The sequence below is a fragment of the Nilaparvata lugens genome, chromosome 1 (genome assembly GCF_014356525.2).
Source record: "Nilaparvata lugens isolate BPH chromosome 1, ASM1435652v1, whole genome shotgun sequence".
NCBI lineage: Eukaryota > Metazoa > Arthropoda > Insecta > Hemiptera > Delphacidae > Nilaparvata > Nilaparvata lugens.
The window spans coordinates 75,730,978-75,755,825 of NC_052504.1; the positions used below are offsets into that span (position 1 = coordinate 75,730,978).

At 34.7% G+C, this 24,848-nt stretch overlaps 3 protein-coding genes across 9 annotated transcripts in view; 2 read left to right on the forward strand and 1 right to left on the reverse strand.

The window, feature by feature from the left end:
* The window catches only part of LOC111050889 (arginine kinase), a 62,864-nt gene extending 48,480 nt beyond the window's left edge, over positions 1–14,384 (forward strand). For all 4 annotated transcript variants that reach the window (XM_039443234.1, XM_039443230.1, XM_039443244.1 and 1 more), the window contains 6 exons: positions 1,196–1,374; positions 7,411–7,589; positions 10,505–10,744; positions 11,709–11,843; positions 12,555–12,752; positions 13,524–14,384. In XM_039443234.1, the coding sequence (XP_039299168.1) occupies positions 1,196–1,374; positions 7,411–7,589; positions 10,505–10,744; positions 11,709–11,843; positions 12,555–12,752; positions 13,524–13,673 (1,081 nt within the window). In that variant the 3' untranslated portion in view covers positions 13,674–14,384. The remainder of the gene's footprint in view (positions 1–1,195; positions 1,375–7,410; positions 7,590–10,504; positions 10,745–11,708; positions 11,844–12,554; positions 12,753–13,523) is intronic.
* The window catches only part of LOC111055153 (ataxin-2-like protein), a 50,342-nt gene extending 32,956 nt beyond the window's left edge, over positions 1–17,386 (reverse strand). For 2 of the 4 annotated variants that reach the window (XM_039443209.1, XM_039443206.1), the window contains exon 1: positions 17,194–17,386. The gene's annotated coding sequence lies outside the window, so the exon portion shown is untranslated. Of the gene's footprint in view, positions 1–3,123; positions 3,360–17,193 lie in introns of those variants that run through there. The other 2 variants (XM_039443215.1, XM_039443221.1) reach the window with 2 other exon arrangements.
* A 2,264-nt stretch (positions 17,387–19,650) lies between these two features.
* Positions 19,651–24,848, forward strand: part of LOC111050890 (cyclin-dependent kinase-like 2) — a 29,783-nt gene continuing 24,585 nt past the window's right edge. The window contains exon 1 of the mRNA XM_039443272.1: positions 19,651–19,907. The gene's annotated coding sequence lies outside the window, so the exon portion shown is untranslated. The remainder of the gene's footprint in view (positions 19,908–24,848) is intronic.

Sequence of the window (24,848 nt, forward strand, 5' to 3'; positions counted from 1 at the left end):
TAGACAAATAACAATATGAATGAGAAATGATCCACTGAATTATCAACCTTTCCTTGATCGAGTGGATTCTTAGAAAACACAGAGCTGACCTAACCCTATTAACTTTCAACGTTAATCATTAACTTCATTTGTTATGCAGTGGGAAGTGTAATATAAATTTAATATAGGCTATATTTTTTCACATTCAAATTGAGGGCAAATCTGTTTTAAAATGTGACAAGTAATATTCTTCTTTCATCAATTTATTCTCTAAAATATAAGGCATGATTCCCTCAAATGAATTTCCCTATTACAGGGTAAAAAAGTCTGAGCTCTGAGAAGCATTTTGGATTCCTAAATGACCACTTCATGAGCCTAAAATTGAGCTATATGCTGCATTTAAATAACAGCTGCAGCTCTTCAATAATTGAACACTTGGCTGACTGACAATTTATTAATGGAATGAATTGAACTTGTTCAGCTTGGCATGTTGAACAGAGATGATATGAAAGATGGAGGAAGAGGAGAGAAAGAAGAATAAGGATGAGACGGAGGACGACGGTGTTGTTTTCTAACCCGCTCTATTTTATTTGTCGAATCTATTTTCAATGTAATTTAAAAACAAAAAAAAATCTATTGTGAATCTTAAAGCTTCAAGATATTCTATTTGTTTTTTCAAGTGAGAACATCAGCTTACATTCTCAGATGTCATCGAATTAGTATTTTAAGCTCGGGTTCCCACATCAAGGATATTTACTCTACAGCTTACATCAAGCTGTAGTGCTTTCCAGAGTGTCTAATTTATTTCGTTCATTATGATACTAGAGAATTTACAAATGAGCGACAAATGATAGACAAATTAAGAGGGCAGACAATTCACAAAAGCAATCCAAAGAGCAGAACAACAAAGTTCAGAGGTTCAGTGAAGAAGTTACATTAAAAAGCAATCCTACCAAACTCACCCAGAATATAATGCGAATTGAACTTTATAAAAACTCAGATGCAAATTAATGTGGAAATAATGGGTTGTGACTGAAAATGTAGCCTACGATTTATTCTTAAGTTCACCTTGCCGTGAAATACAAAGAAAGGGGATAAAAAGTGCGCATGTACAAGTTCAATTTTTGAAAACTACTAATGTACAGTTCCCTAATAGAAATGAGAATATTATATACTTCTGATTTCATCTAAACTTTTTTCATTTTATTTGTTACAGTACTCCCAAGATGGTTGATGCTGCAGTTCTTGAGAAGCTCGAAACTGGCTTCAAGAAACTGCAGGAGTCTGACAGCAAGTCGCTGCTGAAGAAGTACCTCACCCAGGAGGTATTCGACAGCCTCAAGACCAAGAAGACCCCAACCTTTGGAAGCACCCTCCTCGATGTCATCCAATCAGGTTTCTAATGATTGTTCACTCGTTATTTATAATATTGTACATTTAGCTTGAGATCATCCTTATTTAAAAAAAAATTATGTCCATCCATGAAATTATCAATGATAGTTTCAGCAATCACTCATTATTAAAATCTCAAAATTCGACTATTTAGGACAACACAATAAAAATCCCTGCCACTCGAATATACATGATGAATTTTTTTTATTATAATACGAATGTTGTAAACTTACAAGTAAAAACCACTTAGCAGGATGACAACTTCTCTCTCAATTTTCAAGCATAGAAACAAAGAACATTTCTTTCAATAATGTATGGAAGCTTTATTTTTGCACATATACTGATACTTACAAAAATACCCGGATATTTAAATATGAATTATCTAAATTGAAAACTCTCAAACAGCCTTCAATAGAATATTTTCAAGACACTCGCGTTATTGGTAGGGAACGGACGGGACACACACATCAAGTACGAAGCTGATAAAAAAAACATTTTCCTTCAACTTGAATTCAAAACTCCTCCTATTTATTAGTTTTAATGAATGTACATTCGTTTTTAGAAGAATCTAGGATAGTTGAGTAATAATTCAAGATGAAAAAAATGGTTTAAAATCAGATGTTGCAATATATTTTTCAAGATTTCAATTGATCTCGTACCAATTCAGTTACAAATAACTCTGATCTCACTCTACAGTTCGGGTAGTATGTACTTGAGATTAAAATAGTATTATAAAAACAAACTCATCAATAGAAATAACAATAACAAAATTAATTTTAAAAATGTTTACTATACTTTATAGAAAACACTTCTTTCGAATGTAATGGATTCTTTTGAAAAGATCTAACCGTGAAAGAGACACACGAATTGAAAAAATGTCATGAATTTGATAGCGATTAGATATTATTACAGTACCTATCTTATCAATCCTTCAAACCCAACAACTTGAACTTAACGTCACCTTATTTTCATCATGTTATAATTTTCCTCCACATAATACAGTTCACCCAAAAACTAATAAATCCAATTACACGGTTGAGGGAATGTAATAGAAAATCAGGAGACACCTCAGTGGTTAGTCATGATTATGGGAAATAAATTTTGTGCAAAAAGTAGGTCACCTGGCAGAATCGATATGATGGGTGCTCGAGGCGGCAATGTGCCCAGAGCCAGTGCCAGGCATTGTCTTATGCTGATCAATAAGTCTACTAAGTGCCAACTGCCAACTTTTTCAATTCCTCATTCTTGAACGCGACCCTGTATCACCAATGATCAAACCACTGCTATCCTAATGGCCTGATAAGGAATGCTTTCAACGATGGTATTTATACATAGTTGTGTTATGATAGTAAAGTTGAATTGCATGTAGGCCTATCACACGTCACATAAGCATGAGAAAGAAAGACTAGACAAACTCAATACTATTACATCATAAACCGAATACCATGTATTATTTGAGTACCGCACAGTAGCGGCTCGTGATCTTTCAGCTTGGGGGTTCAACCTCATGATCTATTGGGGAGAAAGGTCAAGAGGATATAGAGTATTGAGCATAATCAAGTGTAAAGGTAATCAATAATAATTTTACGGAATTACCCCCCAAAGATTAAGCATATTTTCTACAAATAATATAGATTTTTTGTCCTGTTCATATTTTTCTTGTTTGATTTTTACTTTGGGAGTTAATCTACCATAATGTTTTATTTTACACCTATCCTCAATATTAATGTTTGTCTTTAACAAATACTAAACCTTATTCATATTTCTTCATCAAAATGCTGTTATGGTACCTAACACAATAAATTATATTCACACTCTCACTAAAACAAAATGGACATACTAGAAATACTCACGAATACGCGAAACACACTAGAAATTACTAGACTATATTCTTCAACACGCAAAACAAATTTATAAAACAAAAAATGCAGTGAATACCGTCTATCAAAACTGTATACAGTGTATACCCGAAACCGTACGTTATAACCTCAAAACTATCACGCTTTCTACTTCTTGTTTATCGCTTTTTCACTGTTTACTGCCACAAAGTTTGAATTTGTTGGTTATGATCAAGGTGGCACTGCTACTGAATCCGTATACTCACGACACAGTATACATACAGTACGGAAACTTGGCTATACCCTGACACCAAAATCCGCCATCTTGTTAGGAAGCGCCGCATTGTAATAGTATTGATGGTAGGTTCGGATCACTTTAATGATCCGGATCAATTGATCTCGTTCACTGCCATGAGCCAATCAGAAGACCAGGATTGGAACTTCCCAAGGTCACGTGACGTGTTTAGTATTGGGGTCATGTAAAAAGCATTGGTAAGATAGGCGTTTGATTACAAGTTTCCATTCTGTATCTATTCTGTGCTCACGATTCATTCCGAGGTTTACCGAATGCTTCACTTGCCTCGGCTATAGTGTGGTCCACGTTATAATGGCAGTGGATAAAGATAAAAGAATAGCGATGCCGATTTTTTGCATTAATTATATTTCTACACTGTCAAAAACATGATTGTCATCGTTGTGGACCTAGTAAAGAATAGTACAACCGGCTTTGTCGAATGATAGACAAGGATAGCAAAACCAAAGTTGATCAAATACTGTCATTATAACGTGGACCTCACTAGAAGTGATAAAGATAGAAGAATAGCGATGCCGATTCTCTGCATTAATTAATTATATTTCTACACTGTCAAAAACATAATTGGCATTTGTGGACCTAGAAAAGGATAGCAAAACCAAAGTTGATCAAATACTGTCATTATAACGTGAACCTCACTATAGGTTCGCCTACTCTCGGATGAACTCGTGGAAACGTGGTTCAGACAGGATTGTGAACCAAATCCGTGCTAGCAAACCGATTCCCCTCCTCTGTTCCGCTACCTCACCCAGCCATGTTTTTGGTTCACATCGGGGAAGGAACACTGCTTTCCACCACCACCCGTCTCGTCATGCCATTCGGTGCTGTTTCAAGCAAGCCACTCCGGCACCGGCCGCAAAACATCGACGTTAAGTTTACGTAGATGCAAAATTTTATGTATTTTCATGAGTATAAAATAAAAATATAATTATATGAGTAGAATTCATCATTCTATAGGAGTTTGTTCAATTTTGGAGGTTCAATGAACTATTGAACACATAGGACGAGCCGCCACTGGTACCGCATATATAATAATAAATTATGGCACATATCATTTGAGAGCACATTGAAGGAAATAGTTCAATAAGGTACATATAATATGTGTATTCTTCCCGTATATATATGAAATATCATACAAAATATATATTAATAGACTCGTAGTGGAGTATAGTAATATTTGTCAAAATATTAGAGAGAACATACTGTAAAAATTTTTTTTAAATATATAACACAAGATGCAACCTATTCATATTAAACCGCCTAGACCAATATGATGAGCTTCAAACATTCATTATAAATATCATTCTATCACTATCCATTACAAGATCCTTTCATTTCATATATTGGATTCATAAACTAAAATTTTGATAGGAAATTCTCATTTTTGATCAATGATTCATTTCAAGAGCAAAGTATGACCAACAGTCTCAGAATCCACCCCATATAGTCATGATGAATCATGATTTTGGAGTGGTATGGCCAGTTAGAGGCAGATTTAACAGTTCTCGTTGAGCAGGGACAGACAATGTGTCGACAGGACGGATGGATGAGTCATTTAATGAGAATTGGGGTCTTAACAAGCGTTAAACAGCGCCGGCAGACCCCCCCCCACATCCTGCCTCACCCTGCCCTTCAGCAACTGTTCATCTCCAAAGACATGGAGCCACTAATCTTCATTGTCATAATCACAATGAATTGGAGCCAAGTTCAATTACCACCATCATCAGTGCTGCATTCGCTTTCTGTAGTGGCCAATAGAACCTCTCATTATTTCATTCTTGATACGAATTGTACAAAGTGCGCTCCAAACAAAATTTATGTGAACAATCTCATGATAGAAGAATTATTTTGTATGCTCATAGCAGTATTACAATATTAAATAGAATAATTGAGTGATTTAATTAATGGAGTGAAAAATTATCATTTTAATAAAAATTAAAATACTGAAGTCCTTTTCACAATCAAATGAATATACCTTTCATAATTACCTCTACTAGGGTCCTAGGAATGTCTAAAATGAATAAAAAAATTTACAACCTTCGTTCCAAGATGTCTTGGAAATTGTCTTTTTAAGCAGTCAAACTATTTTATTGTAGTGGTGGAAATACAATTCAATTCCAAAATTCTCTATTCCTTCAAAAATTTTCCTTTTGCAAAAAAATTAAACTCGATTACATACATGGAATTCCTCCACATAGACCAGTTGTTTGCGTGAGGAGGACAGTTCCATAGACAACACACGCATTAACATTGAAAAATCATTGGATAAATAAAAGCAAAATTGATTTCAGCTGTGTTGAAATCAGAAAAAAACTTTTGTAAGAAAAGTAGTCCATATTCTTAAGTGATGAATAAGGCTGTGAGATCATACTATGCTGGCGTTGCCAGTAGCTTTAGCTTATTCGAACTTCTAGTGTCGTATTGAAAATTGAAGAACCATAAACGGATACCGTGATGAACGATCTTCCACTAATCTGAACAATGGATCAGATTGCAAATACAGTATTGTAAACCTACTGTGTGAATGAACTTATTGATTTTCATAATCTTAATGTACAGGAGCTTAGGAATGTATATTTTGCATATGTACAGTCAATGCTGCAGTGGGGAATAATTGCGTGGGGGGATGCTATAAAACTGTTCTTGAGCCTTTAAAAGTTTCTCAAAATTCTATCTTGAGGGTCGCATTGCAGAGAGGTCCCAGATGTCACACTAAAGAATTATATGAGGACTTTTCAAGTGTTCAATGTAAGCTATTTGTGAGATCTGCCTTAATTTACATGCACTCCCACCATAACCAAATTTTTAACAATACAAGAGATCATAGATACCCCACCAGAGCATCACACATAAACAATATACAGACTCCAAGATTAAATAAAACATATTCAACAACTAATATTCACAACCTGTCACACATAATACTTAGAAACATACCTGACTATCTCAAAACATTTCAAAATTACAGATCACGCCAATATAAGCGATTTGTTGAAAAGTGGTTGATTATAAGTGACCAAGAGGAGTCTGAACGCGTGCTTCTCTCTGTTTATAGGTAGGGAATGTGAAATTTGGTAATCTTGTCTGTGGTCCTTCGGATTTCAAGTCCCATAGTGCTTATTTTTTGTAGCCAGTGTAGTTTACTGTTATATTAAATGTTTTTGATTAGATCGTCCATCGTCATCACCATCACTCATTATAGGTTTTGAAAAAATTCTTTATAACTTAGTATTTAATTGCATTGCTATAGTGTATCTATCTTTTTAGTTTTACTAATTTTTTATTCATTAATTATAACTGGCTGTTTCCGCAGCCAATTATTTGTTTTTTTCTATAATATCAACATTATTATTATTATTATTAGCGTATGGCTTTGAATGGTGGGGAGACCCAAGGGTAGTTCCACCTCGCCGTACATAGTCCAAAGTTCCCTTTTCAACATTTATTCATATCATATTTTTAATCTGTATTTTTCTCAAATTTAGTTTAATATAATATTAATTTTCTTAAATTGAGTTTATCGATTTAAATTCAGCGAATTACGCCAGGCCCTCACAAACACAGGTTTAAGCCTACATGTGAGTCTCTCACAATGTAAGGGTGTATATAAATGTACTGTAACTGTACTGTATTATTTGTAAATTGTGAGAATAAATTGATTTGATTTCTCTAGTAGAGCGTTAGAACCTCCTATTGTTTTTCAAAAACCTAGAGCGACAGAGTAACAACGAGTAGAAGAATGTGTATATCGGAAGTGTTAAAATATAGAATTCAAATAAATTAAATAGATTCTACGTCTATTACAGTACCGTAATCTGCTCGATAAAATCAACATGCACATTACAACATAATTTGCTAGATTATGGTGACTATTTAATGTTTTCGTAGGTCTGGAGAACCACGACTCTGGCGTCGGCATCTATGCTCCGGATGCTGAGGCGTACGGTGTGTTCGCCGACCTGTTCGACCCAATCATTGAGGACTACCATGGTGGATTCAAGAAGACTGACAAACACCCCCCAAGGGACTTCGGTGATGTCGACAGCTTTGCCAACCTTGACCCTGCTGTAAGAATTTTTTTTTATTATTATTATTTCTATTAAAACTAGTCACTAGGACTAACCATTAATTTTGTTCTCTTATTTATTTTCCTAACATATTAATTTTTATTGCTTAAGTCTTCTAGTGAAGCCTACAGTTCTAGTCTATAATTATTTCACTACTTTAAATTCTTTCGCTACACATTTATTTAATTTATACTTTTTTCACTTCACTAGCACTACACCAACTCGAAGGGCTTTGTTCTCTTCAATCTCCTTGTGAGTTCAGTGCTGTCTAGTAGTTGGATGACTTCGGTGTTGTCGTGTTGATGAAGATGTGACTCATGATGGGCTGCCAATCGTCTTATTTCACTGGTCACATAGGGGATGTGCAGATCTCGGTGCAAATCGCTGTCCTTATGTACCAGGGCGCATTCACAATGTTCCGCAGTACTCTGTTTTGAAATGTTTGAATCTGATTGATGTTAGATGTTAGCTTAATTCAACATCTTAGTTAAATCTCTGTACTGAAATAAGGATTATTTGATTTCAATACTATTGAACTTCGCTTAATAGGACTAGTGGAGGCTTGTTTTTCTTTTCTTTCGGTTTTATACTTGTAGACTCAGTTGCAGGCCTTATTGTTTCTGGTGAGTCACGGATTTTCCTCTTCTTTGGTTAGGGAGAATCCATGCAGTCTCTGATGCTACCATTTTCTCTTCTTCCTCCCAGTTCGGTGGTGAATAACTTTTATTGTTATTTCTAGAAGATGCTGGTTGCATTGTACTTGAAGCTGATGATTGGAGCTTCCGTGTCGTTGAAGATGCTGACGAAACCATGCCTTCCTGTGTACTTTGCTATTCATCCGGCAAAAAACCGTTCGTGTGTCCCTGGCCTCACATTCCTTACATTCCTCAGCAGGATTATATGACAATTCAGCACTGAACTGTTTTTTCAGCGCAGGGCACTGAACTGTTTTTTCAGCGCAGGGCACTGAACTCGCGCACAACAATCAAAACACTGAACTCAGCACTTCAACTATTGCATACACTATTTCAATTACTCTCACTAAAAAAAACTACGTCTGCTCGATCGATACTGTAAGAAATAAATACTATTATCATCATTAGAATAAAACACAAGTACCCTTCATTTTATTGCAACACTACTAGTTTCAACCCTTCAAGAGCCAGTTTCAAGAGTAAATAAAGTGTAGGCTACTTGAGAATGACCCTTGAAGATTTGAAACTACAGTATTATAAATGCACTTTAAGAGTTAAAGCAGTGTAAAAGACACTTGATAATGGCTGTTGAAAGAGTTGACTAGTAGTGTTGCAATACAATAAAGGGTAACTTACTTGATAATTTGTTATTGTGTTTTAATAATCAGTAGCCCTTAAAAGAAGTGTGAATATTATTAACATCTATGATTGAACAAACATCAGTTCAATCCCACACAAATCTTTCCATATGAATGCTTTGCTTTGAAAATGGAGATGGTTTGAGTCAATACTTCCAGTATAGTACCATCATACTTTATAGAGAGCCAAATCTATAATTATCCAGATATTACAACTTAATTTAAGCTTATTATTCCTAAATAACTTTTTCTACCTCCAAGGGTTTTTATGTTGAGAGATTATCATAGACTTTACAAAAGTTACTTTCAGTACATAAAACAGAATCAAACCAATATTAATCTAAGGGTATGATCACATTAGATGCACTTATGTGCAAGTGCACAGAAGATCATCTGTAAAGAGCCATAGCAACGCGTTGTGACTTGCCTGTAGCTGCTCACACTGAACGCCACCAGCAAGTGCACGCGTTCAGTGTGAGTGCTCCTATATGGCTCTCTCCAGATTTGTTTCTCATCTGTCTGTGCGCTTGGTCATGCATGATCTCTCGTGCACTTGCACATACGTGCATCTTATGTGATCATAACCTAAATTTAGGGAAGATCAAGCTCTAATAATAATAATAATCATCATAATAAATTTGACTTTATTTCTACGTGAAAAATGTAGAAAACACTCAAAAAATAAAGAGTAACAGCAATAATAAGTATACAGGTATTGTCTGCTACACTATAGGAAATACAGTGGTAATTTTTTTTTTTGTTGAAACACCGCCGATTTATGTAGTTGCATCACAAAAACGAATAATAACAATTTATTCGACCAAAAACAGACATTGTACAAACAAATTGAAATAAAATAACATAACTGGTGTAGCAAACACCCACGCATGCACATTATACATGTTTATCATTATAGTCTAAACCTAAATGAAGCGCCAAAGGTAATCCTCCTGTGTGGGGCCCTTCTTCGTATGTTTAATCAGAATAGAAAATGATCAGACAAAAGATAGAAAAAAATAAAAGAAGGAATATATAGAGTCTTACATTAATAGTAGTATACAAAATTAAAAAAAAAACTACAAAATTTCAAGAAAGAATTAAGAGAAAAATTATTGAAACTAAAATAATAAATCATATTGCAAATTAAACAGGTCTTTGTGCGGGCAGAGCATTCCAAATGATAATTATCGATTCTTCAGTCAACAGATGAAGCCATGCAAAATATAAGTGCTATGACAGGTATAAAAGCCTATGTTGTACTCTACTAGAGCTACTGTATTATACAATATTCATAAAAATAGCAAGCAGAAAAACAATAGACAACTACTCTACTAGAATATGCAGTAAAACAAGAAAAAAAATATTTCTAATAGACTACTCTTGTGGAGCTACAATAAAATAATAATAAGCGACAGATAAAGAAAAAATTCACATGATGGTTGCTGATTTAGTTTTCTCCAATGATACGAAGATGTGCCTATATTAAATGAAGTTTAAGAGTGAAATTGGGATGATAGCAGATTTGTGTTTGATCGATTTTTGACTTGATTGATAATTTGATTGCTTTTGTTGGTGATTGCAGGGCGAGTACATCATCTCGACGAGAGTGCGCTGTGGCCGATCGATGCAGGGCTACCCATTCAACCCATGCCTGACCGAAGCCCAGTACAAGGAGATGGAGGAGAAGGTGTCCAGCACGCTGTCCGGCCTGAGCGGCGAGCTGAAGGGCGACTTCTACCCCCTCACCGGCATGACCAAGGAGGTCCAGCAGAAGCTCATCGATGACCACTTCCTCTTCAAGGAGGGAGACAGATTCTTGCAGGTGACTCATTCATTTATTAAATCCGCACAGTTGCATCAAATAATAGACAGGATTTATGAGCTTTTGTAAAATCAATACAGTAAGGAACTTTATTCCGAAGTGAAAAGTGTAAATTTAAAGTATTGTGCTCACTATAACCTTAGTGTCCGGTTTCCCATTAGGGAACTTTGGACTATATACGGCGAGGTGGAACTACCCTTGGGTCCCCCCACCATTCAAAGTCATACGCTAATAATAATAGTAAGGAACCAGTTCCAAAACTAAGAGTGAGTGCACACAGTGGTCTTAAAAGGATATGCCTATATAATACATAGATATACCTATTTCCTGTTGAGACCGCTGGAACACAGACCGCTCTTTGTGCTCTGTGTGCACAAACGCTCAACAGAGTGAGAATGGAGATAAAATAACCACAAGATGAATACATTGTAAACTTTGCATTCCGGAAACTTTATGGAAGTCTGAAATCTGAAGTTTTTCATTCAATACAATTACACAAAATAATAAAAGTATATCAATGCTGGATAGCGATCGATAATAGGCCTAGTTTTTTATTGTACATGAGTAAGTTATGTTTCAGAGTTTGCTGTATCATAAATGTTTTCAGTGAATGCTCTGACAAAGAAGTTTTACTCAGTTTGAAGTTTAGTACTTGATAAGTTACATCAAATAATTGGAGACTCGATAGCATAAGACAATCTACTGCAAATCAACAGTCAACCACCCCCTGGCTTCCAATTGGATCATAAGTGCCTCCAGATTTCAATTACTGGAACCATTTATTTATTACTCTCATAAAGTGGGGCCTGTTACACAAGCTTAGAGAATGACAAATGGAATTCGATCATATTATACAGGCGTTTCATAAGCTGCAAGAACAGTGCGAATATATGGTTTCTAGAGCAGAGCAAGATATTTCAATAATAAAGATGCATTTTCTAATTGGAAGTGATATTTTGTACAGGCTGCCAACGCGTGCCGATTCTGGCCGACTGGGCGTGGTATCTACCACAACGACAACAAGACCTTCCTTGTCTGGTGCAACGAGGAGGATCACTTGAGAATCATCTCCATGCAGATGGGTGGTGATTTGGGCCAGGTGAGATATACTGTATAATGTACATCAACAGTGCATTGAATAGGAATACGACAATCTGAACTGTTCATTGAATAGCAAACTGTTAACATTTCGTTGGACATAGTCCATCCTTTCTTCATTCTATAAACATTATTGAAATAGGATTCCATTCAAAGCGAATGGAAACCTGATTTAAATAAAGAAGGCTATTGAAAAAGTATTTCATACTGTATTTTGTTAATAGAATGCATTGTTGTGCAAACGATCCCAGCCCTCAAAGGATCATATAAAGAATGCTAGGATTGGGGCGAAAAACTTGCTATAGACATATAGAATAAATTAACTAAGAAGAGTAATTAATATGATCAAGACTGACAACTGGGGTTGTCACATTATTCACATTAAAATATGAATATTTTAATGGACGAAGTCTACTTTTCTTAATTGTTTTAATGGAAACTTGACGGCCTCATGACATTAAAATAGAATGGTTGCAATTTACTTGTAGGTTTCAGATGTTTGACAGTCTCATAGTTATAATCCATTTTATCATGAAGTTGTTTATTACCTTACATTAAAATGTTCACTTTTACGCATCAACTGAATAAACTTATCAAGGTTAGCAAAAATAATTACTAATTACAAATTAAAAAAGTGTAATATGAACTAAGATCCGCGATTTGCTCTTCAATTCGAATAGCAATTAAATAATTGTTTATGTGGCTATTTCAGGTTTACAGAAGATTGGTGTCTGCTGTGAATGACATCGAGAAGAGAATTCCGTTTTCTCACGATGACAGGTTGGGATTCCTGACTTTCTGCCCCACCAACTTGGGAACCACCATCCGTGCTTCGGTGCACATCAAAGTCCCCAAGTTGGCTGCTAACAAGGCCAAGCTCGAAGAAGTTGCCGGAAAATTCAACCTCCAGGTCAGTACTGTGCACTTTATTTATTACAATTACATGACCTATAAGATGATTTATGAAATAGGAGTTTTAAATGTGAAATATTATTAATAAAGAAACAGCGATTCTAGAATATGACATAATTTATCATAGATAGTAGGCTGTGGGCTGTAGGTTGTTATAAACCCCAATATAAGTTTGTATCATTTTCAACTTCATGTGAATTAAGGAAAAAAGTTATATTACTTTACTGATGAGTTTGCCAATCAATAATCACGGTAAGACATGATGCACATACTTGACGTTATCATGATTTTACCAAGTGAATACTGCAAGCAGTATTAAATCGCTTAATACTAGTTTAGAACTTGATAACGAATCGCTTATGTTAAAACCTTAAAATCAGTTTATACTCCCAATGGCTCTACAATTAGCTATACATGAATTCATAAACTGCTTATAGACAGTAGAAGAATAGATGGTCATTGCTTTTTATTACAACACTCTCCATAATCGTTTTCAATTTAGACAGATATGTCACTGGCAGCCATTAACTTGTTGTCTCTACTTATAAGCTGTTTTTGAGTGTTTATGTGGCATTAGAGAAATGAATTTCAAAAGTATTAAAATACAATAAAATAAAATGTCCTTGACATTTTCAAGTATCTTATTGAAAAGATTTTCATCCTCTTGTGAGATTACAATCTCGACCTACGTTCAATTATAAACAGTCATGAGTGAATAAGACTGGAACAAAATATGTAGTGACTTGGAATGGTGTGATGATGATTGCAGGTGCGCGGCACACGAGGCGAGCACACCGAGGCCGAGGGCGGTGTCTACGACATTTCCAACAAGCGTCGCATGGGTCTCACCGAGTACCAGGCTGTGAAAGAGATGAACGACGGCATCGCTGAGCTCATCAAGATTGAGCGCGAGCTCTAAACTGTTAATAACTCACTATTATATTATATACTATCAGCCATTGATCGAATCCTTTAAATTATCATTTTTATATTACCAACAAGAGTTGTTTCACCACAAAAAACAAATTTGTTTTATTAATGTACAAAAATCTATTTGAATATTTTTCTATATTGTTTACTGTTACTTTCAAGGTGTTATATTGTTAGAGTTGTTCCAAGTTGAAATAAAAATATGTGTCTGAGTGTACCGGCAATTTTTCAAAGATTGTTGATCATGTTTTGGTAATTCAGTTTTCTTTACCATCAATAATTATTCTTGTTTATCCCCTTTTATTTTTGAGCCTAAATACACAGGCACCGGTAATTCATATGGTTGAATTCGTTTCAACGATTTGTAATAATCGTTTAGTGTATATTACTCAAATTTTAGAACACACTATTAGATTCTAAGTGCTTAGATCAATTTAGTTGGGTATCGATTGCCAAAGATTTGCAATTTGTTCTATGTTAGAATGTTATAAACAAAAACTTATAACTCGAATATTCTGTTGGAAAATTTCAAACAATGTTGGTTGCTTATTGTGTAGAAATAAGTCACTTAACAATTGTCTAACCTAGTCCTTAATCAGTAGTCATATTTTGTTTACTGGATAAAATATGTGAGTTTAAAGTTGTACACGATGGTAAATTAAACTGTTAAACAATAAAATTGCAATTACAACATGTTGAATGAGTTCTGTTCATTTTCCCTGAATCACTAACGTAATTAGCGTTTATTTAGCATTAATACTTATAAAAACCGAGACGATGTGTTCTAAAGATAATTAATATAATATTATAATATATTTGAAATTATTAATCAATGATACCATAGTATTGTACGAAGTTGATCTCACTAGTTTCCTACCCAATTAAGATGATAACACTCGTGAACAATATCTTGTGTACCTTGATGGTCAGCTGTAACATTAATTAATTACAATTCAGCCAGATAGAATTTAAGACAGGTTATCATTTAAAAAAATCTGAATATCCTATACTATTAAACGAGCAATTTCTGTTTATATGTTAAGATGTTTATATGTTTGTATTTCACCGGATCTCGAAAACGGCTCTAACGATTCTCACGAAATTCAGAACATAGTAGGTTTATAATATAAAGATTCGATTGCACTAGGTCTCCCTGGGAAAACTCGCTGAAAGACACTGAAAGGATATTTATTAGTCATCCTTGGAAAAACAGCTGATAATAATTATTTCGTCGTCTGATGATGATGTGAGTGAGCGAGTTCATGTATGTGGGGGGACTGTGCCAAAATTATGACTCAGCTTTTGAACTTTTGTAATCATTCAATCAGGTACTTAGTGCCGGGTTATTTTCAATCCTGATTAATTCCAGTAGATCCATCTTTTTGAAATGGTCTTCTCTGATTTGGTTTACGTGAAATTAATCAGGATTAAAATTTAACCGGCTTTTGTGCAACCGGGCCTTTGTGAGTGAAATTTTTGCATTCCTCTGGGAATTAAACTCAATTTACTTTGATTAGATAGAACATTTCTGTATGAACTATGAATGTTATTAAAATTTCTTCTTTCGTAATAATTTTTTATGCTTTTGTACTCCAGAGCGAAGCTCGGTCCCCGATATTCATAATGAACTCTGGCTCTCAAGATACTGATCAAAACTAGCCCCTACAGGGAGCCTGTTGGAGTAGAGTAGAGCTGAACTCCTGTACTATACCCGCGATCTATGGAGGGGCACCAAAAGGATGTCAAACAGGTCTTGATTCCTAGTGTTTTGGTGGCACATCAGTCTGAGATAAATCGTTTTTTGACTCTTCTTGATGTGCGTAAGGCAGAGAATATGGAAGTGACTGACTGCTGTTGAAATACCCAGCTTGACAAAAGAAACTTGCAATGTGCATAATGTTTGCTTGCCGTTATAATCCTAGCAGCCCTTATCGGCAGCTTCAGTATGACAACAACCTTACATGAGTAGACTTAAGGGATATAGCAGTGGAAAAGTGCATGATAAACTATGTGCCAAGATATACCTCGGTCACGTGTCCCCATCAGCTTTTTTAATATGGCTAGCCCAGATAAACACTAGTGAAGATTTGAATACAAGAGAAAGTTCAACTGCTTCACAGGTTCCTAGTCACGAGGCAGGCTTTTCAACTAACTGTAGGGATATTTTGCGTCTTGTTCTCATGCAGCTGAAAACGATAGACCTGGAACCATGAGGTTGAAGACCGCAGATCCTCCGCCGACATCTTTTACACCCGCTAAAGGACATTGTCAGAAGGCAGCAATTATGTACCATCAGCAAACAGAAGAGTTGAACCATTATAATCCAGTGTGCGGCCCTGAGATATAACTTGGTCGGGTATTGTAGAGAAAATATCTTTCTCCACCTGTTGAGATCAATCCTCACAGTAGAGAGAGATAGGAGAACAGCGTCTCTTCCTTTACGATTCTCTGCCTTATAATATAGTAATCTTATTGTTAAATATCAGATGAAATATTAACTGATCATTCTTGTTAAAAATGATCAATTATAATTTATTTGCCAAAAACTATTTTTTAAAGATCTAATAATATTATATTTTCATAATTCAGATTGAATTTTTCAATTAATTACCGGTATATTTCTACATTCTTAAAGAACGATCTGGCAACGTTGCGGAGGTAGAAAAAGTCAGGGCTGTTTTTTTTCGAATCATAGACAAAGATAGCATCACCAATGTTAATCAAATACTGTCATTACAACGTGGTACCACTAGTAGTAGTACATGGGTCTTATGTAAGCCAAAAGAACACAATGACGCATACATTTTGGAAGCTCAAGCATGGGTATTCAAGTAAAACTGGACTAATACACTATTTTAAGGCTATTATAAACTAATCTCTTTTTTCACTTGCCTATAAAAAAATGAAAATTCTGAATATAAATTGGGAGGAAATTCCAAAATGAAAAATGGGGTACCGTACGTAAGTAGCCTACCTATATAGTTCTAGAATCTACATTTCAAATTTGATTTAGGATAAAACATATTTTTAGGCTTTGTGGGGAGTCCTTGACAGAAGTTCTACATTTCTTGAGTGTAATATAAGCCGTAATGGGCGTCACGACTGTTTTATATCAGCCGACAGCAAGGGACCGACAGTTTAACGTTCCAATTCAATAACACGGAAGTAGGTATTATGATAGCCAAACCCAGTGTTTTGGATGAACAATATAAATCTTTGATTTGAGTTGTATGAAGTCCTGAAATTAATAAGGTGTGACTGAAACCTCTGACACCAGACCTGAGCTAGCCATGTCATATAATTTTATTTATTCAATTTCAAAATGTAGGGTAAAACACCACTTTTACAGTGAAAAAATCCAAGTAAAAAAAGAATACCGGTATACAAATATAAGTAATAGAAGCAAAAACAGATACAGCCTATTATTATTAATTTAATATTTTAATATTGGGTAATTCCTTTGTCTAAAGTTAGGCTAAATAAATATAGGAGTGATAAGGTAACTTTACCTTTTTTACATTATCCGCTGTAAACGTCTTTGGAATTGAGTTGTATATAAAATGAAACCGAATATCATAGGATAAAAAATAAATATGATTCAACTATAAATACCCTATAATTTACTACGAAAAATAATAGTAAACATGAAGAAAAAAGCGTAAGATAAGCAAATGCAAAAACAAAACAATGCAGGAAGCAGGAAGTATGATATGTAAATGGCGGATGGCGGGAAACAGACTTTTGAAGTCAGCTGTTCTAAATTCAGTACAACAGAATTCACATGTAATTTCAGAAATATACTATTGAACACGTTGAAAGTTGGTTTTATTCATTTGGAAAAATAAATACGATTATTATCGTGTATCGAAAGGCCACTCATCATCAGCGTATTATGTCTGGATGTAACAGAAATTAAAAAGGTGAGTTTGCTCGAGTATAGAGTGAACGTTTCATCAGTTGTTCAATGCATGTACTTTGAGGAATGTGAATTATCAATTGAATATCTTATACCAAGGAGTAAAGAACACTTATTCCATTTCCTCTATTGGTTTCCTTATTCCGTGCTTATATCAATGTACCTATAGTGAGGTGCACGTTATAATAACAGTATTGATGAACAGTGGACTTGCTATAACTTGTCTATCATTCCACAGAGCAAATAGCGCTATTCCTTTCTAGCGCCGCAACGCTGTCAAATCAGTTTCTAATAATGTAGAAATATAATTATTCAAGGCAGATGAACGGCAACGCTGTTCTCCTATCTTTTTCCACTGACATTATAATGTGGACCTTACTACAGAATACATTGACCCTACAGAGTGTTTATAAACTCCCTACCAATACTCTAGGACATTGTTCCTGGGTGAAAAATATATCTAAATATCATATTTGAATTGTCTGTAAGTCTTCAGTTCCTCACACAGCGGCCATTTTGCTTTTTTTTCTAAATAGTGGTTGAACATACGAAATTGAAACTTTGGACAATCATTTATAACAACTAGACAAGGCTACAAAAGAAATTATGATAGTTTTTCAAATTCATAAAACAAATTGGCGGCCATTTAAAATTGTGTTTCTTATATAGCTCAGAAACCGTTGGTTCTACAAAAACTTTACAGGAATAACTTTTTTTAGTAAATTTAATTTCCTATCGATTGGTACCAGATATTTCAAAATTGGATCAATATGAACTGAGATATGGCAGCTTTAGTGTTGATGACCCACCTTTAGAGGGTTATTTAACATTATTTTATTGTTTGAAATGACCTGAAATCACTTACAATATCAACATACAATGCAAATTGAAATTGTTGCATCATTGAGGTGACTCTATCAGCATGCCTTGGTTTGCACTGCAACAAACTTTCAGTGGTCACCTATCACTAAGGCTCCCATATCTCAGTTAATATTGATCCAATCTTAACAACTCTGGTACCAATCAATAGACAATTAAATATACTAAAAAATGTTATTCTTGTAAAGTTTTTGTAAAACCAACGGTTTCTGAGTTAATTGAGAAACAAAATTTCAAATGGCCGCCATTTTGTTTTAAGAATTTGAAAAATTATCATAATTTATTTTGTAGCCTTGTCCTTGTTGTTATGAATGATTGTGCAAAGTTTCAATTTCGTATGTTCAACTATTATTCAGAAAAAATAATAGGTGAAAAAAGCCAAATGGCCATTGTGTGAGTAACTCTTCCGGACAATTTAAATATGATATTTAGATTTGTTTTTTACCCAGGAAAAATGCCCTAGAGTATTGGTAGAGAGTTCTTAAACACTCTGTATATAGGTACATTGCCTTATACTACTTGGCCTTCCCAGTTGGAGAATAAAATTCACCTTTTCAGGAATACCATACAATAGGTAGTATTGTAATATCACTTCTGATACTTGATCAATTTAAACCTATTTTTTTACAGAATGTTTATTTTATGTATCAATACAATAAAATTACAAATCATATATGTATCAATAACTAGAAAAGAGGAACAGTCTTAGCTCAAAACTGTTTTTTCCCAAATTTAGAAAAATCAACATTTTCAAAAGCCATAGATTTGGCTACTACATTTCACTTTATGGGATTTTCAAATTCAATTTTCTGTACAAAAAAAATGTTGAATGATTCTATGTAGCTGTGTTTTTATAACGTTTTTTCCAGGTATTCATATTGCATGCAAAATTCAATTAATATTTTGTTTCAACTAGTTAACAAAATACTGATCTGTAGCTCTGTTCAAGTGTATACGTATATCAGTTATGTTTTATTACGGTCAAACTTTACAAAGTATCACGACAAATGCGCCCTTGTTGAGTTTAAAACACATTATGTTGAGAGAAAGTCCCAATCGATCATGCTAAAGATTCCACACGCCAGTTGTGGGGAAATTTTTTGTTTTTGGATAGCCTGCGCGCTTTGAGACACTGGCTGGCACCACTGGCTCACTTTTCAAAATACTTGGATACAGATTACAGAACAGACAATATTAATATTGTGATCAAGATGAACAATATTGTTGTGTTGTATGATAGAATTGTGGTAATAAATTATTGAAATCAAGTTAACTTTTCCGTTAATGTATTCTCGTAAGATATCTTTAATCCATGTATTTTCAGTAAAAAATATTTTATTTGTATATACTCCGTACTTGAGTTTATTTAGATGAAGAATGATGGAGTAGATAGAGGTGTTTATTAAAGTTGTTCTACTCGTTGAATTGGTGAGTACCTACATTACACAATATTTTACTTCATACTCTTATTACTATAGTAAAAGGAATATAAAAATACCAGTTATTAAAAATTAACGTATTCAATCTAATATATTGCTGAATAAAATTTCTACTCAATATGGTACTATAGGTTACGCTAACCGTACCTAAGATATTTATGTAGTTACCTACCGTACAGTATTTAGTGGGCTATTTAATTAATTAGGTCCATAAAAGGGATCACTAATGTGAAGCTCACTAGGACACGTCAAGAAAATGTGAAATAAAAACAGCTGCCCTGAGGCAGAAATCAAATAAGAAAAGCACTATAAGCACTCACCACTCTGCTCTCCAGTATAATTATTATAGACTGAACTCACGGAGTGAGTATAGAAGGTGATCCGTCAGCAGGCTCTTCAGAGCCCCTCAAAACCACACAGCAGGCAGATCCCTAACAGAGGCAGCCTGTTATAAAGGCTGATAAACATATGGGCCAGACCAGTCCGGGCTCTGCTCAGCCTCTGGTAGGGTACATTCCAACCTGAGTCTACCCCTGTTCTTATACAGGTGGAAGCTCTGTCGCGTCGGGTCACAAGCATCTCCACGTTTGCATGTTCTGCAAAGACGATCGTATGAAGAACATACTCTAGAGGGAGAAGACGGTGAGGATCCTCTCTTTAATAAAGAGCGTGCGACTGTGGCTAATCTAGCCCCACAAATAATCCTCAAGGCCCTTCTGAAGACGAAGGACTCGGACGACATCTGTGTGGCTCCACCCCAGAGGGGGAGGTAATACAAAACCACGCTCTGAAATAAGTCAAAATAACACAGTTTAAGATAAGGAGGAGGCACACTGTATTTAAGACCTCTCAGCAAGAAAACCACCCTGCTCAACCTGGAGCAGACTGCCGCTCAATGTGCTCGCCCATGAAGTCTTCCTGTCAAGGATAAACCCTAACAGTTTGATGGCAAAATTGTACCAATTCTTATTTCTGAGACTGAACACAATAGACTGTGTGTATTCGTTGAGGAGAAAGTGATTGGCAGAGAACTACTCTGACGCAAACGCCTCAGTCTCCACCATAGCTGCCCTCATCCCTCCCATCGCACGACCAGCATTGAAGAAGGTGGTGTCGTCCGCCGACAGACAACACAACTACCATCCACCTGAGCTATGTCATTAACTGAAATCAGAAATAGCATGGGCCCGCAGGACAAAGCCCTGAGGCACTCCACAATCAACAAAATCTCTGATCTTAGAGAGAACTCCATTAGCCAGCACCACCTGTCTGCGACCCCCCCAGGTAGGCCTGAATCAGTTTGAGAGGAGATCCACCCACACCATAATGCTTAAGCTTGTCTATAAGAATAGCATGATCCAGTGTGTCGAAGGCCTTGCTGAGATCATAAAACATAAAATAACTTAACACTATTAACATAAAATAACTAAGTTGAGCCCAGCAAGTCCACGTGTCTCAAAACATCAAATAATATCTTAGAAAGCAGGAAATCTAATTCTACAGTGAAGTACACATTATAATGACAGTGTTTGATTAGCAATGGTATTGCTGTCCTTGTCTATCATTCAGCAAAGCGGATAGCGCTATCTCTTTTTCGCTTTGCTCTGTTGCCAGATCGTCTTTTAACAACATAGAATTGATAATTGACAAAATAATTCATATTAATTATGAAAATTCATTATTAAATTATTGAAAAATATAATTTCTTGCTTAATAGAATATAATTGATTATTTCAAACGAGAATGAACAGCTAATACTACATCAATAAACCTGTATCAGCTACCGTCTATAGAAGGCATTGACAAGACAGAGGTTCGGCAACGTTTTTCTCCCATCTTCCTCCACTGCCATTGTAACGTGGACCTCACTATATTACCAGTACCGTACCCGGTATGTGGTACCATACTCAACTAAAAATGAAATGTGTAAAAATGCTGGGGTTGAGTAAGTTTACTGATACATTGCAAAGTTACAAAAAGTAATTTTCAGCCCTACCCAGTTTTTAATTGATTTATGAACCGGAAATTCATTCGTAATAGAAATGTAAAGTTATTGCCCCATTACCCCGCGCCAGTAGTATAGTGTCTCAAAAAACCGCGCCAGTAAAATCAAGGGCTAAAAGTGTTTGTGAACACTTATATCACTTTGAACAGAAGAGTTTGATATCAGTCAAATTTCCAACGTATAGGATACTATTTTACAATTTTATTTTCAATACAATATGATTTATTAGTATATTCATATGTGATAACTTTGGACCAGTTTGAAAAATCGATGTGCCGTTTTCGCCATACATTTTCTCATGAAATGCTGTATCATATGGCCACCTTCCCATTTAAGAGAAAATGAATTTGGATTCAATTTGGCGGACTAAAAAATTGAAACGACAGAAAAGTGTTTTTTTATAGATTATGTTCCTCAATGAACCAAATTATCCATGCAAAAGAAATATTAAGCATATTTTTTTTATTCTAGCTAAGAGTCCATGTGAATTCAACTTTCTCTAATCTTCAAGTTGCTTGTATTTATTATATATATTTATTTAGTTGCAGTATTAATTTATTACTTATAGAATAAAAAAAAACGTTTTCAAAATACAAGTTAGTTTTAAGAATTGTTGTACTGTAGCCCTGTTCAGTGCAAAGAGCAGTTTGCTTTCAAGCAAGATCCATTGACGGTACAAATAATTATGTCCTCTAATATTATCTACAAATATTTAGATAATAACGAGTTTCTGGCACTATAATATTATAATCTGATTGTATACATTGTCTTTAGTTGTTATCTGTATTCTTGATGATTTTAGTTAGTTTCTTAAATAACTAATAACTTTCATATTCTGGTATCTAATCACTACTTTATTGTTCTGTATTGAAATGTTGATGTGTGTTTTCAACTTGTATTCAATTTCCATAATCCCTAATCTCTTGATTAACTATTTGACTGTCGTTAATTTTTACGATATACAACTATGTATTGTATTTTTTCTTTTTGAAAGAAGTGAAAATCAGTGGAAAGAGGAACTTGGTGGAGGAATAGAGGATATCAGAGAGAGAATGTGAGAGAATATCGATTAATCCATTGATTCGATTGAGTTATTCCTGTTCATTCAATTTTTTCAAAAGTTCAATGAATACAGATAGATTTGATAGAGATAGCAGTATTTTGACTTTTTAAAATCTCTAATTTGCTCAGCCTAGTTCAAATTTGAATAGAAAACTTTAAGTTTGCTTAATTTGTAGAAAGAGCAGATCTCCACTCCACTCCACTTAATTCTCTCACAAACAGTACACGGTACCTGCAAGGAAAAATAATGTTTCAGATGATTGAGATAATCACTTAATGTTGACTTCATGAATATGTATTTCTCTTGAGCTTATAAAAAGCAGTATTATTTGTCTATCTAATTGTAAATAGTTTCGGTATGGGTGACTGGTGATACGTGAGAATTCCTGAATTTTCGGCCCTGTGAAATAGTGCTCCATGCATTTGCATTGCTAGTAATTTTGGATTGATATTTTGATGTACGGTAAGTACGATATATCGGTTGTGGCAGGTCGAAATAAGATAATAAGTTGACGAGTATAGAGACTTGCAACCGGGGCTTGGGTTTTGTGGACTAGCTTCTATATATCGATTGCAAGCCGTCGTTTGTTGGCGAGGAGGCGAGGAGGCGGAAGGGTGTGCCAGGCAGCGCCCCCCTCCCCACCCACTCAGCCACCCCATGGGGCCATACCGACAAACGACCGAATTAGTTCACGATCGTCGGAAAAGACAAAACCCAAAATTCACCCTTCACCTTGAAGCCAGAACTTAGATTAACATGTCGGCATCAGCATTCACGTACATAATAATGTTTCCAAAATCATTGCTATTGTCTTTATGGACGATAGCGTGATCCTTGATCAACTGCATAATACACTAGTATAGAAGTTTTAAATTACATCAGCCACGCAAACAAAAAGTACAGTTTAATTCAAAATATACTATTGTCACTGAGATGGCATTAGAGAAAATAGAAATATCTCTGATCACAACTCCTTAATCAATCAATTTTGTGAAATTCACACATTGGAACTGAGCTGCCTGGAATATAGTACCTATTGTTAAAATTTACACTATAGTATCATTTAAATAATAAAAAATCTGGTGTGGCGCACTCACACAACTTTCCTTGCTCATTGAACTGTAAGCACCATTCTTAAACGAGAATAATCCAGGGGAATAACATAATGACGATTGGCGGCAACATATTTGAAACTACGATCAGACTTCTGTATATATATATATATATAATATATATATATATAATATATATATATATAATATATATATATATATAATATATATATATATATATATAATATATATATATATATATATAATATATATATATATATATATATATATATATATATATTATATATATATATATATATACATATATATATATATATATATATATATATATATATAATATATATATATATATATATGTATAGTGTATATGTATATATAATTGTTTTCAGAGTACTTTTTCCTTTGTGTAAATTGTGAAATTCGATGATCTTTTTAAAAGTCGTCAAAACAGCTGTTCTACAGATAAAATATCTCGACTATGTGTTCTTTTTATGAACTGCTCTACCTACCTACCTCATGCACGAGGAGGTTACAAAGTCCATTTCTCAAGGATGGGGTAGACCCCCCATTAGTTTCCCAGAAAGGAGACTCATGCCAGTTAATAGAGCTGATAAATAACTATACAGGGTATGAATTTGAAAAAAAATCGGTCAAGTCATTTTTAAGAAAATCGTGAAAAACATGGTTTTTTATTAATTATCCGCCATTTTTCTCAAGAATATTACGGAGCTTCTGCAATTTTCCCAGAAATGAGACTCATGTCAGTTGATAGGGCTTATAAATGTCTTA